The sequence below is a fragment of the Melitaea cinxia genome, chromosome 12 (assembly GCF_905220565.1).
Source record: "Melitaea cinxia chromosome 12, ilMelCinx1.1, whole genome shotgun sequence".
In the NCBI taxonomy this organism is placed as follows: domain Eukaryota; kingdom Metazoa; phylum Arthropoda; class Insecta; order Lepidoptera; family Nymphalidae; genus Melitaea; species Melitaea cinxia.
The window spans coordinates 10595787-10621615 of NC_059405.1; the positions used below are offsets into that span (position 1 = coordinate 10595787).

The window sequence follows — 25829 nt, forward strand, 5'->3', positions numbered from 1 at the left end:
CATAGTCACATCACAGTACTTTTTATATAACACTGCTTAAACAAAATGTATCGTCATTGAAATATTTATGCGACAGTTGAAGTGATTTCGATGACTGAATAAATTGTATAAAAATTAAGATACGATTTACGTATTGGTTAAGGTACGATTATATAGTGACAGAGCAAATCACGTCTAATTACTAACTTCAATTAATAATCGTCCGACCACGTAAGGCTAGTTAGTACCACTGAAAAAAGTAAAAAAGTAAAAAGGTTTGGAAGCTGAATTTGGTCATTTATAAACTGTGTGTAGATATTTATGATGTGAATAACATGACTTTGAATGATAACATTCAAAGTAACAAAGTATGATTTTTTGAACTATGTATATTCAAAATAATAAATATAAATATTGTTATTTGTAATGAAAAATTATTTAACGTATTTAATGTAGATATAAAAGGTAATGTCCAAAATGTGGTCGAGATTACAGCTTAAAAACAATTAAACGATTGATAGGCTTAATTAAAAGAAATGGTATCTTACTGACAAAATTGGAGAATCAAGACTAATTTTCACGCGTGTTTCAATATATTTTTAGATGTAATTTATTAATTTAAATTTAACTAGTGGTAATATAAGTTTAATTAATATAAATTATAAGTTTGAATATTAAACAAAAGAGTATATATATGTCAAATACATGGTAGTGTGTTTAATGTTTTTTAACCCACTTCAAAAAAATGGAAGAGGTTACTCAATTCGACCATATAAATATTTTTTTTATGTATGTTCGGGGGATAACTCCGTCTTTTATGAACCGATTTTGATAATTCTTTTTTTGTTGGAAAGGAGATATCCCTAGTTTTGTACCATGTTAAGGAAACTAGGATCTGATAACGGGATCCCAGAGAAATCGAGGGAAACTCTCGAAAATCCGCATTACTTTTACTGGGTTACCGATTTTGATGATTTTAAATTTAATCGAAAGCCGATGTTTATCATGTGGTCACATTTAAATTTCATCGATATCTGATTACAACCCTTGGAGTAATCTTTGATAATGCGTATTTACTTGACAATTTTTTTGTCTACCTACGTTGTATTACTTGACGATATAATTGAAGTCGGTTTTTCTTCGTTTGCCTGCAAACACAATTATTTAATGATTTAATGTATTTTTAACCGACTTCCAAAAAAGGAGGAGGTTCTCAGTTCGACTGTATTTTTTTTTTATGTATGTTACATCAGAACTTTTGACCGTGTGGACCGATTTCGACAAAAAATTTTTTAATCGAAAGGTAGAGTGTGCCAATTGGTCTCATTTAAATTTATTTGAGATCTAACAACTACTTTTCGAGTAATATCTAATAATGCGTTTTTACTTGACGCTTTTTTTCGTCGACCTACGTTGTATTATACCGCATAACTTTCTACTGGATGTACCGATTTTGATAATTCTTTTTTTGTTGGAAAGGGGATATTCCTAGTTTGGTACCATGATAACAAAACTAGGATTTAATGATGGGATCCCAGAGAAATCGAGGGAAACTCTTGAAAATCCGCAATAACTTTTTACTGGGTGTACCGATTTTGATAATTTTTAATTTAATCAAAAGCTGATATTTATCATGTGATCACATATAAATTTTATCGAAATCTGATTACTACTTTTTGAGTAATCTTTGATAACGCGTAGTTACTTGACAACTTTTTCGTCGATCTACGTTGTATTACTCGTCGATGTAATTGAAGTCGGTTTTTTTTTTCGTTTGCGAGCAAACACAATTATTTATTCATAATAAAAAAAATAGCATTTTGCACTCCTTCTCTGTATAAACTATACTAGCTGTGCCCTGCGCGCGTTGCTACGCTTTTTTTACTATTTTTTTTTGGCGTACCAACTCAGAAACTTTCGTGGGCTCATGCACATTCAGACAAACATTGATTTTTATATACATAGATAAGTGTTCGAAACTTCATACTCCTCCGTTAGCGCAATTTTCGTAAAAAGTAAACAGTTTTTGCTTCACGTATTAATATGTAGAAGAAGTGTATTTCTCTTATGATCGTGTATTACAACTGATTAATAAATAGTTTAATGTACGTATTTTGATGAACCTTAGTAACATGAACCGGACCAATTGAATCTTAAAAAAAAGTTACTGACGAATTATTTAAGCATTTACAATAGTTAATCGTTTATCAATTGAAAATATTTTTTTACGGAAACCTCCATTTTATTCAGATAACCTTGTTTATCTCCCACACGACAGCTATGTTTTACATCATTATAATATTAGATATATTATTTACAACTGAACATTATTTAATTATTTATTGACTAGAATAACAATAATTTTCAAATTAAAATAAAATAAATCGATATTATAGGACTAAAAATATTAAGATTTATTTTAATGTATTTAAATGTATATTATCTTATTTATATGTATGTACTAGAATATTGATTGTTTTGATATAAATAGTAATAATAACAGTGTACACACGACTGTGCAAAGTTAACGTCTCCCTTCTAGGTTATGGTTCCCATGTATAACAAAATTTCACAATCGATTTTACAATTGCCAAAAAATATATTTAAAATTTATATTAAAAACAATACACAGGCCGAAGACGGGCAGCAGCGTCTTCGGCGCGACAAAGCCAGTACTGCGGTCACCAACCCGCCTGCCCAGCGTGGTGACTATGGGCAAAACACATGACTTCACGTTATTTTTGGCGTAAACTTGTGGAGGCCTATGTCCAGCAGTGGACTGTATGGGCTGTAATGATGATTAAAAACAAATTTCATTGTTAAAGTATATACTTCAGTTCATGAGTATATTAATGTATTACCATTGTAGTTACTTTAATAAAACAGTAACTGCGTACTTTTAGCCAATTCTTCTCTTCAGAATGTACATTTCGAATATATTGTAGTTTCACTTTTGACTGTTATTAAATAATTGAACGATTCAACTTGTAACATCCCACTGCTGGAAAAGGTCTCTTCTATGTAGAGAAGGATCGGAACTTAATCAACCACGCTATTCCACTGCGAGTTGATAGATATATTCCCTACTATGAGTAACGATCGCTATCAGGTGTATATGTATGTATCATGAGTATAATACAAAATATTATCCATAAAAGCAACTTTATCTGGCATACTCACAAGTCATAAGCCAACAACTTTTTATGTAAAAGTAGTTAAAATGAAGCGCTCCATGTCGCTCTAGTGATGACAGCACGGTTGATCACCTTATCAAGACTGAAAAGTGATCATTGCAGTTACGATTACTGATATATTTTCTTTTATCCTATTATTTGTTCTGATTGATTCTGGTGATAAGAAAATTAATAACCGACTAACACGACATTTATTACCCCATAATATTTTTTTTCTGTCTTTGTATACTTATATAAAATGCGTGTTGATAGATGTAGTTAATTACTTTTTATTATTGGAACACCTCATTATTATGTTCAAACAAAAAAGTTGTCTGGAAGACATCGCTTTTTTTAAGCGATAGCACTGCCTTTTGCACATTTTTGGTTTTTATTCTTTATAATGTAGGTATGATTATTGTGTACAATAAAGTATGTGTTTCTTTGTAAAGTTTAAATATTGTGGACATAACTGGAAACTTAATTCTACAAAATTTTCATAATGCCATCATATTTTTTGTCTGTTTTAAGCTCCAATATTAATCAATATCTTCAACGACCCACCAAACCAACAAAACTGACTCCACCTTGGAAAAGATCTTTAGAATTTTTTTAATTTAGCTTGTGACTAAAATTTTCGGACTCAAGCAATTTTATCACTTACATCGATGTCTCTTTTTATATCTTTTGATAAATCTGAAAATTTTTCATGGCTGAATTCATGATAATATTTAAGGTGATCAATACTCATGATGAGGTGATAACGGATGGAAGGATAGAGTTCAATGCCAAACAACGGTAGCTAATAAAAGCCTTTTATCCAAAATGCTACATATGTATAGTATATTTATTTATAAAAAAAATATGGAATACACAATAATTTAAAGCATTTGTTGATTTTGATTTTTTAGTAATATTTCAATATTAAATACACCACACAGAGAAAATAAAATTGAACGGAATTGCTTTCTTTAGCACAAAGAGAAATCGAGAGCATAGTTTTTAAACACTATAAAAAGATTTGCGCCAAATTCAGCAAAAAAGAACTTTCCATATTCAGTTGTGATATATCTCCAATTTTCATTCATGAGAGAATGCATTGTGTCACCTGAAAGTAAAGCACAATAATTTAAATAGATAAAAAAATCATCAAGAAAAATGTAACAAACACAATTATGTATTTAAAAATTGTGGTATATAATTAATATTAAATCAAGATCAAGCGAGACACTCAGGACCGCTCGGGATGGAGATGCACTGTGGATGCCTTCTGCCCCAGCTGGGGGACACAGGAACCTAATATAAAAACATTTTCTCGAAAAAGAAAAAATGCGTGCTTAATGTAAACCTAACGTCTTCGACAAACGCCTTGTATGCTGATTAATTTTAAACTATATAATAAAAAATTAAACTCACTTTGTTCTTTGTCTCCATAATAAAGATTTGAGAACGTGAATTCGGCCTTGTCTTTTATATTGTACGAAACTTCGAAATCCTTTGGATTGATATATTTTTTACCATCCTTTTCGATAACTTCAAAAGTCATATTCATATTCATTTGAACATTTTCTGTAAAATTAAAAAAAAAAATGACATATTACTATATGAGGCGATAACATCATCGTCATCGTCATCACTTCAGCCTATCGCATTCTACTGCTGGACATAGGCCTCCACAAGTTCATGTGTGCTGCTCATAGTCACCGCTGGCTTTGTCGCACCGAAGACGCTGCTGCCCTTCTTCGGCCTGTGTATGTCAAGGCTAGCAGTTGGATGATAATCCCGTCATCGGTAGGCTTTTTAAGTTCCAAGGTGGTAGTGGAACTGTGCTTTCCCTTAGTCTCCTCTTACAACACCCACGGGAAGAGAGGGAGTGGCTATATTCTTTACTGCCGTAACCACACAGCGGGGGCGATAACAGATGATTGTGTAACATAAGTTCGAATGTTTATAAAACAAAACGTTATCGTATAATAGTTATTTTAAAACAATAACGTTAGTAAATTAATAGTACTCATTGTAAATCTTACTTATTGGTACTTCAGTGAATCCTTCTCCCATAATAGGCTTTGAAAAAAGTGTTCCGTCCGATTTATAATTATATGTAACGACCATATCCGTATGGAATGTAATTTGCGCAACTTTAGTGTCAAAATTGATTCTGGAAAAATTAAGTTATTATTCAAATTTATCTCACTTCAACTTTATGACAATTTTAAATAAGAAAGCTTTGCTTTTATGTTATACATTTTTTTAATAAACGCTACACACTCAACGGATCCCCCACTAGGATTTTCTCCTGTGCTGGGGGTCCGGAAACACATACAATACACAAACACAACGCCCAGACCACGACTAATATCTATATGGTCGATATAAATGTCTGTCGTGAACGGGAATCGAACCCGCGACCGCTGGCGTAACAGCCAGTGCGTCAAACGTTGCGCCAACGGGTCATCAAATTGAATCTAGAAATATGAAGACAATTTGTTATTATTTCAACTTTTTCTCATTTTATGTTATTCCGTTATCATTTGCATTAATATCTATTTATTTTTATCACTAAGGACTAACACAGTTTGAATTTATTGACTATAAGTAGGTAACGCTCTTAATTGTCACATTTTTAATTAAAAGAAAGTAATCTATTAATTAAAGGTTATCGTTACATTATCCTTAAAGTCGTTGTCGTTTAGTATTATTATTATTTATTAGGTAGTAGTTGTACGCAAAATATGATGCAATAAAATAATGTCACCGCCGGGAATCCATTGTTAACTAGTAGTCGCTCAGTGGCCGAAACTCAAACGTAATTAATTTAAATTATAAGTTTGGACATTAAACAAAAGAGTATATATGCGTGTTTGTCAAATACATGGTAGTATGTGTAATGTTTTTTTACGGATGTGGTGTATTTTTTTTCCTAATTTAAAAAATTAGTATTCCGCACTCCTTCTCTATATAAACTATATAAATTAGTGTGCGAAAATTCATACTGCTCCATCCGCCCAATTTTCGTAAAAAGGGGTACAAAATTTTTGCTTCACGTATTAAAAAGTAAATAGATGCTAATTAATTATTTACGTTTTTGTAAGACTTACCCAAAATCATCTAATATGGCGTTGTCCATCCCTAAAAACTTGATATCGTTTGCTTGAAGTATCCAGCCATCGTGATTGACGTTTAAGGAATTGATTGTAATATTATTAAATGAGTTCAAGGACTTACTGTCACGGAAAAAACATTTCATTGGGATACTCCCTGTAATAATTTTAATAAAAATATTTTTATTTTATACTAGCTGTGCCGAGCGGTTTCACACGCGTTAATTTGAGGAAAAAAGCCCATAGCCTTTCTTGGTAGATGACTTATTACTTGATGGACTATCACTTATATTTGTTTCTTTTACTTGATCATTATTTTGCTACGATGCTGCGATATGTCCTAAGATGTTCATTGAAATCGAATGACGTAAAGGGTAATTTTGTTTTAAATTAAATACTCGCTATGAATAACGTATATATTTGGATAAAGATAAATATCATGTAAAAACACCTTCACAAATAATGCATTATTTTTGAACAAATTTGATTCGCATAAAAAAGGTTATAGTGAGGCTTTTTTAAAGAACTTTTAAAAGGCAACAATTTTGCCATACATGATTTATTGGGAAACTTTAATTGTTTACGTAGCACACACAGCGGAAGCTCTCAAAAGAAAAAAAAAACACGATTTTGAAATATACTTCATTGGTGTTCCGCTCCTATTGGTTTTAGCGTTTTCTAAAATTGGACCAGTAGTTCAAGCAAATAAACAAACAAACAAACAAACTCTTCAGCTTTATAATATTAGTATAGATAATCATTTTACAAAAGCATGTTTTTGAGAAAAAAAAATTGTTTATATCGTATAAATAATAAAGTAATATGTAATAACTGTTATAAAGTACTTACATGATGCCAAGCTAATTGTGAACTGTATTGCAATAATTGCTAAGTACAATAAAGAACCCATAACTGAATAAAGAATTAGTCAACTGTGACTGAATTCCTCTCAACAAAGCTTTTATACTTCTACTACTTGGTTTTTTCTTAGTTAAAATTTATCGCAGATAGTGTAAATAAACGACCTTTCCACGTGCAAAAATACAAAGAGACATTGAACACTATTTCAATACCACCAAGTTCGAAATTTAGACGTGGTTTTTTATACATACCTACGAGAAATTACATAGCGCTAGATACGTATATATCATTATTATCCACATACTTTTAGTATTCGAACCTATTGACCTTCATCGAACTGATAATAGAATAAAACATTCTATACAAATATATAAAATTGGAGTGTCTGCTTGTAATATTAAAATAACCGCTTTTTACTAAATGCATATGCATGTATACACGGTACATATACCAAAATAACATTTTTTACAATTTTTGTCTGAAGTCTCTCTGTATATCTGTCTGTCATACACACGCATATTAAGTATACTATTTTCTTGATTGACAAAGTATGTAGTCAAATTGAAAAACTAAAAAAAAGGTTCTTTATTTTCATTATTTTTTAATTTTTTTTTTAGTTAAATTGTGGCGAAAGTGGGCTACCACTAGTAACAATAATTTTGCAATATCTCTTAATAGTAAAGTTAAAAAAATAACAAGTAGGTACATGTAGCGTACTCTTATTAGATAAAAATATTTATTAAAATCGACGTCGTGTATATTTAAACATCGATCCAAATTTGGGTCTATCAGACTGTCCAACACCTTAGCAAATACTGTAGCCAGAGATATTGGCCTGTTGTTATTTTTATCAGAAATATCTCCGGTCTTATTCTTAACTAAGGGGATCACCACTGTTTTCATTATGTCAGCTGGTAGGTAAGAATGTGTTTTAACATAATGAATAAAACGTTACTAGTACACTATAATGATGGATCCCCGCATACCTACCTCTGTTCATTTTCTTAATAGTAGCTTCTACCTGCTTAGCAGAAAAAACTTATAGGTATAGTCGTAATGGTCTCAACATCAATCACTCGTGACGCAAGTTCCAGGGGCGATAACACTTTAAAATTATTTTTTAGCAAGTTGGCAATCCCCTTAGGATCACTACAGCCCCCTATGCTCGCGGGGCTACCTATTTTTATATTTGGCTTGTTCGTTTATCTCCAGAATTTAGCAAAATTATGTGAAAATCTGTGTGAAGCGACCTGTTTTAGTGCCTGAATTAATAATGACAGTTGAGGTGATCAATACTCATGATGGGGTGATAACGGATGGAAGGATACTTAGAGGGTCCAATGCCAAAGAGTGGTGGCAAATTATTATTTTTGCAAATTATAATAGCCTTGTATCTAAAATGCTACTTATGCTTCTTGTATTTATTTTTAAAATTTTACACAATACCCAATAATTTTAGATATAAAATACACCATACATACAAAATAAAATTAAAATTGGTTTCTTTAGCATGAAGAGAAATTTTTAAGAGGAGTGTTGAGACCATAGTTTTTAAAGACCTTGAAAATACTGGCACCAAATTCAGTGAAAAAGAAAATTCCGAATTCAGTTGTGTATTCTTTCCAATTTTCATTCATTAGAGAATGCATTTTGTCACCTGAAAGTAAAGCACAATAATTAAAATAGAGAAAAAAAAAAAACATTTTTAAAACTGTAACAAACACAATTCGGCATTAAAAAAATTGGTTCCATATAAATATAAATATTGTATTGTGTACATATAGGTGCTGAGATATACCAAATTCAATGAAAGTCAATCTAACACTAAGTTTATTAAGATAATTGTAAGTATATACAGGCAGAAGTAAAGTCGTTATATGTGTAGTAGGAAAATTTTAAGTTAAATGCAAAACAGCAATTTCACAAGAACTAAGCTAAATTAAAGGACGTTATTAGATCTGATAAAATATATATATTGTACTGATTAAATTTAAACTATATAAAAAAAATGAAACTCACTTTCTTCTTTGTTTCCATAATAAAGATTTGAGAACGTGAATTCAGCCTTGTCTCTTATAGTGTATAAAATGTCGAAATCCTTAAGATTGAAATATTTGTTACCATCCTTTTCAATAATTTCAAAAGGCATATTCATATTGATTTGAACATTTCCTGTAAAATTAAAAAAAATGACATATTTGATACTGTATGAGGCAGGGCCGCCGTAAGCGGGCGTGCAAAGCGTGCACCGCACACGGGCGGCACGCCCAGGGGGCGGCAAAACGAGCGACTCATACCTAATTCTAGTCATTGTACCTGTCCTGTCACTGTCCCTGGCCGGTCGACTCCTACTTAGAGAGCGCGTATAGGATACCAAATTGGGGCGCCTAGTCCGCAGCTGGCTAGCCGGTCAGCGCGCGCGAGTCGCGCGACCAATAGGCATTTTATAATTTTTTGTAATTTTTCATAATCATAATTGAGAAAAAGATTACAAAGTGGCGGAGCAATCACAGAGGAAACACCAAAAAAATTTGGCACGCAAGCCTGCGACTTGGGACACCGAAGATCCAGCGCACCATTGTTGCGCCATTATTCGGAGAGTATCCCGGACTTCGAAGAGAGCGACATTAGTGCAGCGCTCGGCCAGCTTTAAAACGGGAGGGCCCGGGGGATGACGGAGTTACCACTGAGCTCCTTAAAGCCGCAGGGCGACCTGTCCTAAAAGCCTTGGCAAGACTCTTTAACGCCTTCATCCACCGAGGTACCACACCGGAGGCGTGGTCCAGGAGTGTGGTGGTGCTGTTCTTTAAGAGAGGCGATAAGTCTCTGTTGAAGAATTACAGACCGATCTCACTTCTGAGCCACGTCTATAAGCTGTTTTCGAGGGTTGTTACGAATCGTCTCGCCAGAAAACTCGACGAATTCCAACCACCAGAGCAGGCTGTGTTTCGAAATGGCTACAGCACCGTGGACCACATCTATATTGTTCGGCAGATTATTCAAAAGACAGAAGAATATAATCAACCGCTGTGTATGGTATTTGTGGACTACGAGAAAGCATTCGACTCTGTCGGGACCTGGGCTGTCCTGGACTCTCGGCAGAGATGTCATATCGACTGGCGATATATCGAGATACTGAAATGTATGTACGACGCGGCGACGATGACCGTTCATGTCCAGGACCAGAGAACAGGACCTATTTCCCTCCGGCGTGGGGTAAGACAGGGAGAAGTAATATCACCGAAACTGTTTACCACTGCGCTGGAGGATGTCTTTAAGACCTTAGATTGGGGAGAACGAGGCATTAACGTCAACGGTGAATTCATCTCTCACCTTCGTTTCGCTGACGATATTGTCATCTTTGCGGAGCCGTTCGATGAGTTAGGCCACATGCTGGCCGGCCTAAACGAGTCCTCCCAACGTGTCGGCTAAAGTCGCGCATCGTGCAATGGAACGGGCTATGCTTGGGGTTTCTCTCAAAGATAGGATTAGAAAAGTTTATCCACGAGAGAACGAAAGTAACCGACATAGCCCACAGAATTAGCAAGTTGAAGTGGCAGTGGGCTGGTCATCTTGTGTCGCAGGACCGGGTCCTGGAGTGGAGACCGCATCTTGGCAAATGCAGCGTAGAACGTCCTCCGGCCCATTGGACCGACGATTTACGTAAGATTGCTGGTGTAGGCTGGATGAGGATTGCGGAAAACCGGGATGTCTGGCGCGAGCTTGGGGAGGCCTATGTTCAGCAGTGGACTGCATAGGCTGAAGTGATGATGATGACGTATTTGGCTTTTTTAGCAATAACTTATTAAATTATTCCAATGATGAGTTAATGAAAGATTTAAATCTGAAACTTAAAGATAATTCAAGTAGTGAATCAGACATTGACGGTATTGGTTTATTTCATGAAATCATTGCACTAAAGTTGCATTTTACAGAAAACCAGTCTAATGATCCACAAACCTTATTACAATATTTTTTTACCAATGACTTAATTTCAACATTTCCGAACACAGCAATAGCGCTAAGAATATTACTTACACTGCCAGTTTCAGTTGCATCTGGTGAAAGATCCTTTTCGAAATTAAAAATTATCAAAAATTATTTAAGATCAACAATGCTTCAGCAAAGACTAAGTTATTTAGCTATAGTTTCAATTGAACATGAAATTTTAGACAGTTTGGATACAAGAAAGTTTATAGAAGATTTCGATAGATAGTCGTTGGGCGGCATAATCGGTATTGCACGCCGGCGACGACACGGCTAGCGGCGGGCCTGGTATGAGGCGATAACAGATGATTGTATAACGTAAGTTTGAATATTTATAAAACAAAACGTTACCATATAATAGTTCTTTAAGAACAATAACGTTAGTAAATTAATAGTACTTCTTTCTAAATCTCACTTAATGGTACTTCAGCGAATCCTTCTCCCTTAATAGGCTTTTTAAAAAGTGTTCCATCCGTTTTGTAATTATATGTCACGATTATATCCGTATGAAAGGTAATCTCCGCAACTTTAGTATCAAAGTTAATTCTGGAAAAATAAAGACAATTATTATTAAAATTTTTCTTACTTCACTTTATCTTATTATCTTATCTTTATTTCACTAAAGCTTTCCTTTTATGTTATACCTATAACTGCAATAAAGGGGAGGGTAACACTGACGTGCCGTGTCACAGATTAAAAATCAGTTTCATTTTTATCACTAAGGCTTAACAATTTTAATTTATTGACTGTAAGTATGCAACGTTTTTAATTTCTCATTTTTAATTTAAAGAAAGTATTCTTTCAGTCCAAGATTGTTATCTTATCGTTAAAGTCGTTATCGTTTAGTTTTTTTATTACTATTTAGTAGTTAGTAGTTGTATTATTTTATATTACTTTGTAGGTAAAAGATCTACACAAAATATGCCGCAATGAAATAGCGTTACCGTCGGAAATTTATTGTTAATATTATACTTTTTAATTAATTACGTTTCAGTAAGACTTACGCTAAATCATCTAATATGGCGTTATCCATCCCCATAAGCTTGATAGCGTCTGTTTGAAATATCCAGCCATTGTGATCAATGTTTATGGGATCGGTTGTAATAACATCAAACGAGTTCGAATAATTGCCATCACGGAAAAGACATTTAACTGGAATACTCGCTGTAATAAATTATATATAACAAGATTATTATTTTATTCCGTTAATTTAAAAAAGAATATTTTTGAAAAATAGTTTGGCTTATAGCGTATAAATATTTAAATAAAATGTATTAACCGTAATAAGGTAACTTACACGATGCTAAGCTAACTGTGAACTGTATTGCAATAATTGCTATGTACAATAAAGAACCCATGACTGAGTAATGAATTTGTCAACTCTGACTAAAATTCTTCCCAAATAAGCTTTTATACTTCTACTATTTGGTTTTTTCCTAATTAAAATTTGGTGTGGATAATGTGAATTTTACATTCCATTCCACAAAAACAGGCAAAAATATAAAAATACATTGAACACTATTTCAATAACATTAAGTTCGAAATTAAGACGTGGTTTTTTTATATGTAACATGGAGAAATTATCTAGCGCTAGAGACGTATATCATTATCACATACCACATAGTTAAATCTTAATGAAAACATTTTGTTTTATTTGTTGAATTGGAATTCCGTATACTCTTGGGTTTATAGTTTTGTTAACTTGTTCTCAAAGAAAAGCTTTTACAAATAATAGTAGAAAAAGCTCAATTTTTTCTAATGCAATTAAAAAAATTAAATTCATAAACTTATGTGCCCATATCTGAAATTACCATTTTGTTAAATTCAAAGATCCGTCAAGGGTTCCGTACCACGATCTATAAATACGGTTTAAAAAGTCTTTTGCTGTATGGGAGCCCCCTTAAATAATCATTATTTTATTTTGTTTTTTAGTATTTTATAGCGGTAATAGAAATGCATCATCTGTGAAAATTTCAACTATCACGGTTCCTAAGATAAAGCCTGGACAGACGAACAGACGGATGCACGGACGGATGGATAGCAGAGTCTTAGTAATAAGGTCCCGTTTTATCCTATGGGTACGGACCACTAAAAATAGAACATTATAGTTAAATTCGTTGATCGTTAAGTTTTTGTTATGCATTAGCTTTTTTTCAACTATATTCTATGAATAAATTACAATAGTTTATTTAACTTCAAATAGATCAAAAAAAAAAAAAGATTGTGAAATTCAAATTAAATTCTGTTGAGCCATAATTATGTTTTTAAATTAATCGCTATTCGAAATTGACGATATATCTGTCCGACAGCTGTTGAAAAGTCTGAAAACATAGATAATGACCTATATATATATATAACTTTGTTATACATACTAATTGCATTTTTAGCGATTAAGCGATAATTTAGTTATAAATAATTAAATACAAAAAAAAAAAGAAAAAATAATCGAACGAGGATGGTCATGGTCTTTTTGATCGCAAACGGTCGATTTCCCACCTGAGTTATTACAATTTTACTGACAGTTGCGAAATTTACCTTCGTGTTCTAACGGTATTTTTTCATTGTCTAAAAACTGGGATAAAACGACATTTCCTAAAAATAAATCCTAGCTAGATTTATTTATCTTCCCTGAAATTCCCTACATACTAAATTTCATGAAAATCGTTGGAGCCGTTTCCGAGATTCAGATTATATATATAAAAGAATTGCTCGTTTAATAGTATAAGATATAAGTATAATATGATGTTTGAAAGTAAAACGTACAGTCAATAATGACCTCTAAGTGTCTGATAATATTCACTCCCTAAAGGACGGGAAAAACGTGAGCTCGAATGGTGCCAGAAGATGGTAAACCTTTTTTTAGATGCGGAGAAAGCTAGGTACTTAGTCTTAGTTGCAATTAGCATCATGTTAGTTTATCAGGATTATTTTTTAACCATGCCAATACACTATCAAATCCTCGCTGTGCAGCTTCATAAATATCCTTTCACGCACTACCATCAAACATTAAAGCAGTGTCATCTGCGAAAGCAATTTCAAAACAATTTTCTCGGTGGGATATTCATCCGACACAGTTCGTTTATGCAAAGTAGAAAAAGCGTGGTACCAAGAATGCTGCACTGTGGCACCAAGTACGAGATGGGTACAATATTACTGGGTATCTGAGCGATTTTGACCCTTTGCTTTCGGTCGGTAATTAATAAAGAGTATAGCCATTGCATCGGAGAGTACACAACAAAGAGCATAAGAGATATGCCACTCACACCTACCGACAGCAACCGTGTCAAAAGCCTTGGCAAGTCTAGGTAAATTAAAAGAAGTTTTCGTTTACCCTCCATACCAGACATTAACATGTTAGTTATCTCACTAACTACGTCCTCCGGTGATCTTCCAGCACGGATTCCAAATTGGAACCAGATAAAATATTGATTGTCTCAAGAGAAGAAACTAACATAAGTTTCTCAACTTTAGCGGCAGAGTCATCTTCCAGAGACACGATAATCATCTTTATCTCTCCAGGATCCAGAGTAAAAGAGAGGCGGAAGATCGTGTTATTTCGCAAAAACATTTATTTGTAGAATTAGCATGAGAAATAAGATGGTCTCTGGAAAGAAGATTCATAGATTTTTCCACCTTATTGCAAGTATAAGCAATGTTTCTTACTGCTTTTTCGATTTTTTTTTAAAAATCAGAACCAGCTTCATTAATCAAGGATCCTTCATATAGTTTTGCGAGTAAACAGTAGGTCAGTACAGTAATTCCTATATATCACTCATGTGTAAACTTTAAACTATCATTATTAGGAGCCTGTTTAACTTTTTTATTTATTCTATCACGGTTCTTAGGCAGCGTAACAGATCAGGTGATTGAATTATATAGGAACAATTAAAATTTAGAAATACATAACTCGGCTAGGAGTCCTTATAATACCACATAATGAAAATAAAAAAATATAAATAATAAAAAAAAAAAAACATAGAGGAAGTATATGCGATCGCAGTTCTTATCGGTTAAAGAGCATTCCCTTCTAGGCAATCGGTTTAACGGAAAATAAAATAAAGAGGAAATTATGCGGAGCAAGTAACGTGATATGATGATAGAAACTATAATATTATATAAAAAAAAAAACATACGAAAAAAGAAGGAAACGATGATCTATCAATAACAGAGGAGAGAAAATTTTTGACTAGAATACACTCATAAGCCCATTAATTCAATGACAGCGGTCGAAGTTACTAATTTTTTCTCATATACTACCTAATTGGATTTGAAATCTTCCTTATAGCGGACATTATTTACCTACTATTTTATAATCTGTCATCATTCTCATAAACAAAATAATAAATAATAAGCGCTTAACACTAAAAATTTAATATTCACTTTGAACAAACCTTCGAATAACTAAGAAAACGCATAAAATTAAGTAATTTTGAAATTAATTGTGTTTATACTATAAACAACACATTCATATTCAAATATTTTGTGAGAAAACAGATTCATATAAGTTGATAAAACAATAAATAAAAAACTTACAATTTTTTAATTAAACCTAGCATAAACATATTTTTTCCCACTTGTTTGTAAGAACTGATCCGTGACGTTACGTCAAGTGTGAGTTGCATAGTTAGATTTTTTTTTGTTTATGCCAAAGTAATAAAATATGTGTAATAATGTTAAAAAAAAATATATTATTTTGTTTTCTGTTTGAGAAACTTTGTTTACTAAAATAAATATCGATTATTGTAATTAACCCAATCCAAGATGGAAGAAATAAAAAAGATTTTAGAAAACATGCAACAAGACATACGACAACAAAAAGCCGAAATGTTAGAAATGAAAGAAGGCTTGATAAATACAATCAATAAGAATATTAATGAGAAATTTAAACAATTACAAGAAAAAAATGAAGTTATTGAGGGAAAAATTCAGGAACTGCGTGCCATAACAAATAATTTTGAGAAACATATCAGACGAAAGAACTTGGTCATGTTCGGAGTGGAAGAAGATGAAAAATCCTATTATGAATTAGAGGATAGAATAATTAAGATAATAAATACATACTTCGACGTTCAGTACACCAGCAACAACATAGAAGATGTTAGAAGAGCAGGGAAAAAAGGCAATAAGGTTAGACCCGTCATAATATCATTTAGTACAATGGGCCTAAAATTAAAAATTCTGAAAAACGGAAAATGTTTACGCAACACAAATTATTATATAAAAGAGGACTTTACACTGGAGGTCAGAAACAAGCGCAAAGAGTTACGAACCCAACTTAAAATAGAAAGAGACTTGGGTAAAACAGCATTTATTAAATATGATAAACTGATTGTACTGGACAACATTAAAAACACCTCAAACCAATATACAAATAAGAGAACCCTATCTGAATCTCCAGAACTTCCTACTATCAACCACCAAAGAGGAAAACAAACAAAAAAACAACCACTAAAGAAAAATAAACCTGCCAACAATAAGGACTTATTTATACAAAAATAAAGATTAACTTTAACACCCACAAACAACAACCAAGACCATCGCAACAAAATACAATATAGCCGCCACAGACAAGCCCTCCTCATCTATATCTCCCAGTACGGCCGGTCACCGAGGGAGAGTTTGACCATAACCCTCCAAAGAAATACAGACAAAAACTGGATTGATGTAGCAAAGATGAAAGAATTTTAGCATTTTTTGGAGGAGGCTTTTACCCGAAGGGGGTCCATACATAATTTATATACATAGTGGATAGTTGCTAAATGAAAAAAAAAATACTAATGAACGGAATGTAAATTTGTAAAAGGCAATCGCAAAATCTATTTACTAAAAAATATAGTATATATTGAAATTTATTGTAAATTTATATAACTGAGTTGTAATTATTTATAATTGATTTGTAAAAGTAGTGATAGTTGATATGTTATTGTTATTGCTCTGCTTGTTAGTTGTACTGGTATCAATGGTTAGTAAAAAATTGCTTTTAAAATATATGATTTGTATAAAAACAAAAAAAAAACATAAAAACATGAACTGGTTGGATATATTGATTAATTTGTATGAGAAATTGTAAAAACCAAATGTCAGTGACAGTATTAATATTTCTACTATATAATAATATAACTGGTTGTTAAAGTATATAACTGTTTGGTAATTATATGTAGCTGATTGGTAAAGTATTGATGGTTATGGTGAGGATTAATGTGAATAATGTATAATAATAACAATATATTGTTATTATTATACATTATTATTTGCAGATATGAACTGAATGTATTGATTGGTTACATAAGTAATAGTGAAAAATCAAATTTTTCATATATAGCTACAATGATTACCTATGATGTTTTGATATTTTTACTGATTCTTCCAGTACCATTATATTTAAATCTTTTGTAATTCAGATATGTATGGAATAAATAAAGCTTTATTATTATTATTATTAATAATGTTACAATATTTTCATTGTTAGTTATTAACATTTTAATCGGGCGAAGTGAACGGAGCAAGAGAGGTCGAGCACAATTTTTTCTCTCTTTCTCTCATAGTCAGTTATGCTTCGTATATCTAAGACATAGTGCAGACAGTTACAGTGGTCTAAAGGACACTAGTTTTTTTTTTTTTTTTAATAAATGCCATAAAAATAAATTTGTTGTGACTTAACATACGACTTTAGTGTGTGTGTATTTATCGGTTAGTTCTATAAAATCCTAATAGATGGCGGTTTGGCATCTAAGTTGCACAGATATCCGGTAGATGGCGCCGTATTTTTATTTCTAGATTATAGTTTTTTTGGTGATGAGGTAAGTAACATTTGTTTATTTTGTATTATGTAATCTGTGTTGATTTCTACTTTGTCGTAAAATAAAACAATGTTATATATTTTTGTGATGGGATACCTATTAAATAACAAACTTTTATGGGTGTAGTACACAGTAGGAAACTTAGGCTGTAAAGATTGAATGTTTATTGATGCTTCTATTTAATATTTTCTGTCACATTTTATCTAAATATTTTAACATTAAACGTAATAACATGTAATAAAATAAAATAATTGATTTAAAATTCCTTAATTTTAGCACACCTTAAATGTATATAAAACATTAATAATTTCAGTGTTTATGTTTAAGTGGAAGCGATTTTTACCAATTTTTTTTTGTTTTGTAGCTTATTATCTTGAACCTAAAATTAATTATTCGTATATTTCTCCGTCTGTTGACATTATCTGTGCTATTTTGGCACCATTAGAAGACATTTACAAAAGACTGAATGAATGTAAATGAGGAAATGTATGTATAATAATTCGGTTCCATTTGAATAATTTATTTTGAAATGTCACCAAAATATCCCGCTTGTTAAACGAGTTCCTAGAGGAACGAGGATGTCTCTAGCTAGATCTCTATCATCTGTGATTAAAAAAATGCATTTTAAACACTGATTCGGCCTGGCAAAATCTTTTTTTGTTTTCCTACAAATTTTTACATGTAGATAAAACCAAAAATGGTTCTTTATCAACCAAACTAAAACAGAATAGCTTGTTAGATATTCTGATTATCATTCCTAAAAACCCACGACCTTTATATTCTGATTCTAGTAAAATTATTGAAAATAAAGGAATGGATGGAGATCTTAATAATGCAGCTCGCATTCTTTTCTCTAGTGATACACTCGCACCCTTTGATAATAAAACACTAGAAACCTTAGGCGAAAAGTATCCCTTACCGAATCCGGCGTCCTTGCTCCCAAGTCCACCTTTATTCAATCATGTTTTATAGGTTAAAAATGAAGACACCTATGCTGCAATTATGTCGTTCACAAATGGCTCTGCTAGCGGCATAGACGGCATCCCACCACAACATCTTAAAGATATTGTGAGTGTCTCAGCTGGTGACGCTGGCAGGGCTCTCTTGAATGACATAACCTATCTTTGTAATTTCGTGTTATCTGGCAAGGTATCTTCATCTTTTTTGTCTCATACTTACGGTGCAAGACTATGTGCCTTTAACAAAAAAGACGGTAGGTAGGTTTGTTGTTTTTTCAAATTGTTGAAATTTCTTTCGTCGCTAATGTTTGTAGTTCTGTACGAAATCCAATATATTATTAGCGTTACCTAAAAATACTAAATCAATTATTTGACCGCTAAGAAAACAACCAAATTTTGTTATTCATATTATTAATACCACTAGTGGTCACCCAGTGGTCAAAATTCGACCATGATAATTAATCTATACTAATATTGTTAAGCCGAAGAGTTGTTTGTTTGTTTTCTTGAACGCGCTAATTTCAGAAACTACTGGTCCGATATGAAAAATTCTTTAAGTTTTAGATAGCCCATTTATCGAGGAAGGCTATAGTTTATATATTATCACGCAAAGACCAATGAAAGCGGAGCACGAGTGAAGAATCTTTCAAACTCAGCGGGTTTCAGAAGATCACAGCTAAATAATACTGCTTTCAAGCAGTGTTGTGTTCATGTTGGTCAGTAAAGTGATCAGAGCACCTAGCGGGAATCGTAGATAGGATCAGGAATGCATTTTGGGATGCTTCTGGTGTTGCAGACGGATAAACTATGGTAATAGCTTACAATTAGTTGAGCTTGTTTGCTAACCTAGTTATATAAAAAAAGAAAAATAAAAGTTTCCGTGTGCGCTGCGTAAATAGATAAAATTTTGCAAAAATCATGCATGAAAGAATTGTTCCTCTTTAAAAGCTTTAAAAAAACACGCTAAAGCCGAATTCGCAGGCAGAAGCTAGTTTAAGTTATAAGTTTGAACATTTATTAATGTTATGTTGTCAAAGACTATAGTCTTAATGTTATGTTGTCAACGACTATAGTCTATAGTCTCCTATAATCACAGATTTCGCGACGGCTACACTGTTACTTAAACTCTTTCATCATTTGCTAAATATTATTGACCATTATATTCAGAAATATTAAATGTCAAAAACTGGCCGATTTAATAAAGTTCTGGTTTTTTCGAATTTTTGTCCTTGAGACTTATATTATTGACATATATTATTGTCATATAAAATACAGGAATTATAGGGAAGTGAGAAAAGATTAAATGGTAACTATTTTTCCACGCACAGAAGTGCCGTTTTTCCTCCAAATGGTTTATGTCCGCGCAATTTTCGTAAAAAGGGGTACAAAGTTTATACTTCATTTATTAATATATAGATAATAAAACTTATATGACAACACAAAATATTAATATACGGTATCTCAAACTACTCTGCTAATTAATGGCTGCAGTTAAGATTATCTACTTTGCACAAATCGTATTAGTCGCATATAGTAAGAAATCAGTACAGATACAAAAACAATTGAAAGTAATTAATAAGAAGTTGAAAAAAGAAAGAAATATAACTCAAAAAGTACTTGTTAGATCTCAATTAAATTTAAACGGGGCCTGCATGACATGCACCGCCTTTCGATTAAAAAAAGAATCATCTAAATCGGTCCACCAAATCAAAAGTATTGAGGTAATAATACGAGTATAGATAAAAAATACATTCGAATTGAGAACCTCCCCCTTTTTTGAAAATCGATTAAAAATTGATCTGACATATTTGTATATAAAAGCCGTGAATATGAAATTACTTGAGTAGTAATCACAGCAGTCAGTCGACGAATTACACTATTCAGTCATGGATCTTAACTTGTATTTCGTATTGGGCTTATTTCAACTTTCAAGTGTCTTGGCTACAGGTAAGTCTAATTAATTTTATAAGTTACCTTTTATGTGTGGAATGTATAATAATAATAATAATTTATTGCAGACATCAGTTCATATTCTTGTTAGTTACATTTTTTTTTTCTTAAACTATGTTAGATTCAATACACTATATCTAACTACAAAAATAAATTCAAAATAAAAATCCAATCAATACTAAAATTCAATTAAAATTAGAATCAAAATCAAAATTATTAGTACATTTTATTTTAATAACCTGGTTCCACGATAGTAATTGTTTAGTTTCAACTTTTGATAATAATACATCTTTCGATCAGTTACGGCAATTAAAAATCTTCCAGGTTAAAAAATTTTGGATCTTGTATTTTAGGATTATATTCGTCTATTGATAATTAATATGCTTTTATATTATATGATAATTATGCTCTTGTGAGACGTTATATTAGTAGAAGATCTGAACATAAATCGATCTTCACCGAGCTCATAATAGAATGAATTATACTATATTATATATACTCTACTATATTATACCTACTTTATAATAAATTTAGTATATTAGATAATATATTAAAAATGGGTTACTTAAAAAAATCCTAGACTAACTATTTTTAATTATTTTTGAAAAAATGATATTTTTTTAAAATTAAAAATTGCTACATCAAGATGATAAGAACAATTTGGACATCAATTTTAGATAATAAAAATAATAACAATAATTACAGCCCTAAACCACGACCGTATGATGCCGGGGCGTAATCCTCAACCTGTTTTTATTTTTATATATAGCGGTTGGAGTGATATCCAGAAAATACTAATATACATATACTAATATAATCATTTGTTAAAGGCATGCTATTTTTGTTAGTTACGTTTTTACTGTTATTGTGAAAAAAGTACAGTTGCTAAATTTAATAGTTTTTGTAACCAATATTAACCACTTATTATATTATTAATTTAACATAAAATTAATAATTAAAGAGAAATTGTACATTTTTATATGTATAAATAATTTTTAGTAACATTGTTTCAGGGCAAATACCGTTGAAATGTTTTCTTAAAGACTTTAATTTTTTCAACGTTCTCGGTGAAACTTCGTGTAATGAGGTTCCTAAAGCAAACTCTCTACATTTTGGCACTCTGCTAGTGAATTCAACTGGCTTTAACATTGACGGCTGGATTTTTGAAGCAAAAAATGTAAAATATAACGGCTTAGACGATGCTGTCTTAGATGAATTTGGGTAGGTATTCTGATAACTAAATGTATATTTGTAAAAGCGGCATCGCCCACGACGGTCTGGATTTTAAAAGCGAAGAGTATCTAGATCTATCTAGAGAGAATAAGCCACAAGATTATAAGAGTATACTCGTACATTTGTCAAATATTCTCATCGCGTTTATTATTCAACATTTTTAAAAATAGGTAAGTACATATTTTTGGACTTATGAAAATGATTAACCAAAAAGTCTATATGTGTAAGAAAATCTACAGATGGTATAGACACTATCGTTTAGTTTAGCCTGGTTCAAGATGGGCACTAATGACCAATTATACATACACAGATATTAATGTTATAAATAATTCTTAGAAAACTTAAAAACTTTATTATAAACATATCAGTTTTTTTAAAAAAAATCTAAAAACTAGTTATTAATAAAATTATGTGTACTTTACACAATATTTTATAACATATTTTTTGTTGTGTATATTATATAAATAATAATATGTTGTTTTTGAATATTCGTCATGATCATTTCCGCCTATTGGAGTCCATTGCTCGCCACAGGCCTCCACAAGTTCGCGCCCAAAATGTCGTGAACTTATGTGTGTTGCCCATAGTCACCACGCTGGGCAGGCGGGTTGGTGACCGAACGGCTGGATTTATCGCACCGAACCCATCGATCCGTCTTCGGTCTGAGTATTTTAAAGCCAGCAGTTGGATGGATATCCCGCCATCGGTTGGCTTTTTGAGTTCCAAGGTGGTAGCGGAACTGTGTTAACCTTTGGTCACCTCTTACGACACCTACGGGAAGAGAGGGGGTGGCTATATTCTTGCTGCCGTAACCACACAGCAAATAGAACGTTGATCGACGAAAAATAGTCAAGCAAATACACATTATTACACTCGAAAAGTACTTGTTAGATCTCAATTAATCTTAAATAGGACCACATGATATGCACCACCTTTCAATTAAAACAAAAATCATTGAAATCGGCCAGTCAAAGGTTTTGAGATACGAGTAACATACATTAAAAAAAATACAATCGAATTGTGAACCTCCTCCTTTTTTTGGAAGTCGGTTAAAAGAATAATTTATTCCAGCGTACGTTTTCCATAATAACTATGTATGCCCAGGATTTGTAATGTTTGATTTGTAATATTTCTCGTTAGTTTATTAGGTCCCATTTTTATTTGAATATTTGAATTCAAATATTTTTCTTCTAAAAATACATGTTTTATTTTAGTATGTATCGGCATTACGTTGGAGTAGTTAAATAACTTTAAGGAGTTGTTTTTATATTTAACTCTTTGGTATATGGTTACAATTGCTTATAATATTTTTAATAGGAGATGATAGACTCTATCGAGATGTGATATAAATGTAAGACCGTAGGTACTTAGTCCATAAGATATAATAGATTCACCCAAAGATTGATAAAACATTAATATTATGAGAATGTAATTTTGGGTCTGTACCATAGCCAGATGGAAGCTCTAATGACTTTACTAATTCCTCCATTGACCAGTCTACTGGCATACCCTTCACAAGACCAATTCGAGTTATGTTGAAAGTCGGTACAATAGCAATGAATTTACACATTTTGGGGAGGTTTTAAAAAAAGTTTTTTTGCAGCTTGAGCTGATGTAAACTGGACAGATATTTTATTTCTTCCTATGTTTTTAACATCCTCTTTAACGACTGAACAAATTTTGTGTATACTACGTCTTTTTCTAGGATGAATGGTACGGCCTATGTCTACTTGCCAAATTTCATGGCGGTCGGTCAACCTACTCGTATAAAATGACAGAAAAAATGGAAAATAATATTTGTTTTTCAAATAGACCCACATGTTTTGTACTTTTGATTATACATACGCTATCTAGTGTTCAAGACGAATTTTTATACCTCACACAAAATGGAGTGATGAACTATTTTTATTTATTTATACTTTACTGTACTACATAATTCATGTTAAACATAGTTTTAATATATGTAGATAATACAAACTGTTCAGCACAGTGGGCTAACTTATGGCTATTTAGTAATTTATTCTATGCAACCCCGTTTTATTTAGGTCAGTTAATTAAGAAAGTTGTCTTTTACATTTCAGATTTAATTTCTCCGCTAAGGTTTTACAACTTACCTTTCACACAGATATGGTTGTAAAATGTGATTATAAATCAACTGGATTTCTTCATTCGTTACCTGTAAATGGAGAAGGTTTTACTGAAGTGACTCTCAGTAAGTTTAAAAAATAATGTTGTTAATAAAATGTCTTTCGTATATATTAATTTTTTATTAGGTCATCACTTCAGCCTCATCGGTCATCGATCCTGTGACACAGGTGACTAGCCCACTTCCACTTCAACTTGCTAATTCTGTGGAGTATGCCGGTTACTTTCATTCTCTCGCAAGATAGGACCACTTCGAGGAGTGAAGAGAAGAATTTGCCCCTGTGTTTCCTGCATTTCCCAATGCGTGTGGTCCGGTTTTCGATTCGTTGCTGTTTTCTAGTCCCACTTTATTGTTCAAGTTTCTTCGGTCTTGTGGACCAGAAAACCGAAACCACCTTAGAAACTCCATCACCTTTATGGAAGTAGAACAAGTGCCCGAAGTCCAGGATCATCGTGTCCCTGTCCTCTCTTCGAACTCCAGATAAACCCAGTATGCTCCACTTAATGTGACTCAGTTTTACTTCAAACTCGGTGATGGCCCAGCCGTAGAGTGCGTCCATTAAACGTTACCAGGTGTAATATTGGTTAGCAACTTGGTGATCCCGAACACCCTCCGCCGTCATAGTTACCGCGACCGCTGCCGTAGCTGGGTATAGTGGGGCTTTTGGAAAATGAGACCCGAAATTTTTTGATGACCCTATCGTGTGTTTTATTAGGTAATTTATTAATTTATTTTTATTTCAGAAAATCTTCAAATGGGTTACAGTATTCCGTTTGATATCAAAGAGGCTGATGGAAAAAACTTTATTGAACTTAAAAGTTTTGATAACTGGTACAATATAAAAGATAAAACTGAATTTAAATTTACGAGTCTAACTAATAAAAATAAAGGACTAGGTAAGTCTTTACATAACACTCTTTTATTATTTTAATATTCCTAGGGTCATCCTTTCTTAAATGAAAAATGATATTAATAAGTAATAAAAAAAAGGAAATGTCAACTGACGCTACAATATATATTTTTAGGTGATGAGGTACACCAGCTGATGAACCAAAAATGGAGGTATTTTACGGCACATTATGGAAAAAATTTCATGGAATCCCTCTCTGAAAAAATATTTAGTGTGTTTAAAAATTATGTCAAGCCTTTGTCTTTAAAAGACTTTGCTGAGTGTTAAGAAATATTTTAATACAATTCTTAAGCATGTGTTATACGGAATCCTTTTATTCCTTCTTAATTATTATATCTTATCTAAATGTTTACATACTTGTTACAATACTGATTAAGTTTAAAACGTAGCTTGTATTAATAAAAACGAAATTAAAATTTTAGTTTTATTTGCACCTTTCATTTATGCATGCAAAACATGTACATCTTTCCAGGAGAATTTTTCACTCCCGAGAACAGGATGAATTTTGCTCTATACTTGCTCTAACTTAAACGACAATAGTCGTTGGTTTTGATCTAGAGTATTTACATCATGTCTGAAAATTTCATATTTGAATCCTATTCGTAATTGACGAATTTTTTAATATTATAGCGGTTAAACAAATATTTTCCTTAACTTAACTTCAAAATAACCCATGATTACTTAGCTTAGCCTTGGCTTTAGCCTTGTGTAGCTGAGAACATACGAG

At 32.2% G+C, this 25829-nt stretch overlaps 2 protein-coding genes across 2 annotated transcripts; one reads left to right on the forward strand and one right to left on the reverse strand.

Annotated features, from left to right (window-relative positions):
* Nucleotides 1–3953: 3953 nt before the first annotated feature.
* Nucleotides 3954–7224, reverse strand: LOC123658579. Its single transcript, XM_045593954.1, has 5 exons — nt 7106–7224; nt 6254–6413; nt 5183–5313; nt 4569–4721; nt 3954–4260 (listed from the first exon to the last, which is right to left on the reverse strand). The coding sequence occupies exons 1-5, from the start codon at nt 7164–7166 to the stop codon at nt 4124–4126; spliced, it is 642 nt and encodes a 213-aa protein (XP_045449910.1). The 5' UTR covers nt 7167–7224; the 3' UTR covers nt 3954–4123.
* A 13525-nt stretch (nt 7225–20749) lies between these two features.
* Nucleotides 20750–25518, forward strand: LOC123658229. The gene is made up of 5 exons (XM_045593670.1): nt 20750–20810; nt 21827–22034; nt 24128–24258; nt 24936–25088; nt 25218–25518. The coding sequence occupies exons 1-5, from the start codon at nt 20750–20752 to the stop codon at nt 25367–25369; spliced, it is 705 nt and encodes a 234-aa protein (XP_045449626.1). The 3' UTR covers nt 25370–25518.
* The last annotated feature ends 311 nt before the right edge of the window (nt 25519–25829 follow it).

Excerpts from the sequence above, each read along its gene's own strand:
- LOC123658229 (XM_045593670.1), top strand. The coding sequence starts at position 20,750 with ATGGATCTTAACTTGTATTTCGTATTGGGCTTATTTCAACTTTCAAGT. Across the intron at positions 20,811-21,826 it reads TTCAAGTGTCTTGGCTACAG|GGCAAATACCGTTGAAATGT; the intron begins GTAAGTCTAATT and ends ACATTGTTTCAG. Across the intron at positions 22,035-24,127 it reads GCTGTCTTAGATGAATTTGG|ATTTAATTTCTCCGCTAAGG; the intron begins GTAGGTATTCTG and ends TTTACATTTCAG.
- LOC123658579 (XM_045593954.1), bottom strand. The coding sequence starts at position 7,166 with ATGGGTTCTTTATTGTACTTAGCAATTATTGCAATACAGTTCACAATT. Across the intron at positions 6,414-7,105 it reads CACAATTAGCTTGGCATCAT|GGAGTATCCCAATGAAATGT; the intron begins GTAAGTACTTTA and ends AAATTATTACAG. Across the intron at positions 4,261-4,568 it reads TTATGGAGACAAAGAACAAA|GTGACACAATGCATTCTCTC; the intron begins GTGAGTTTAATT and ends CTTTACTTTCAG.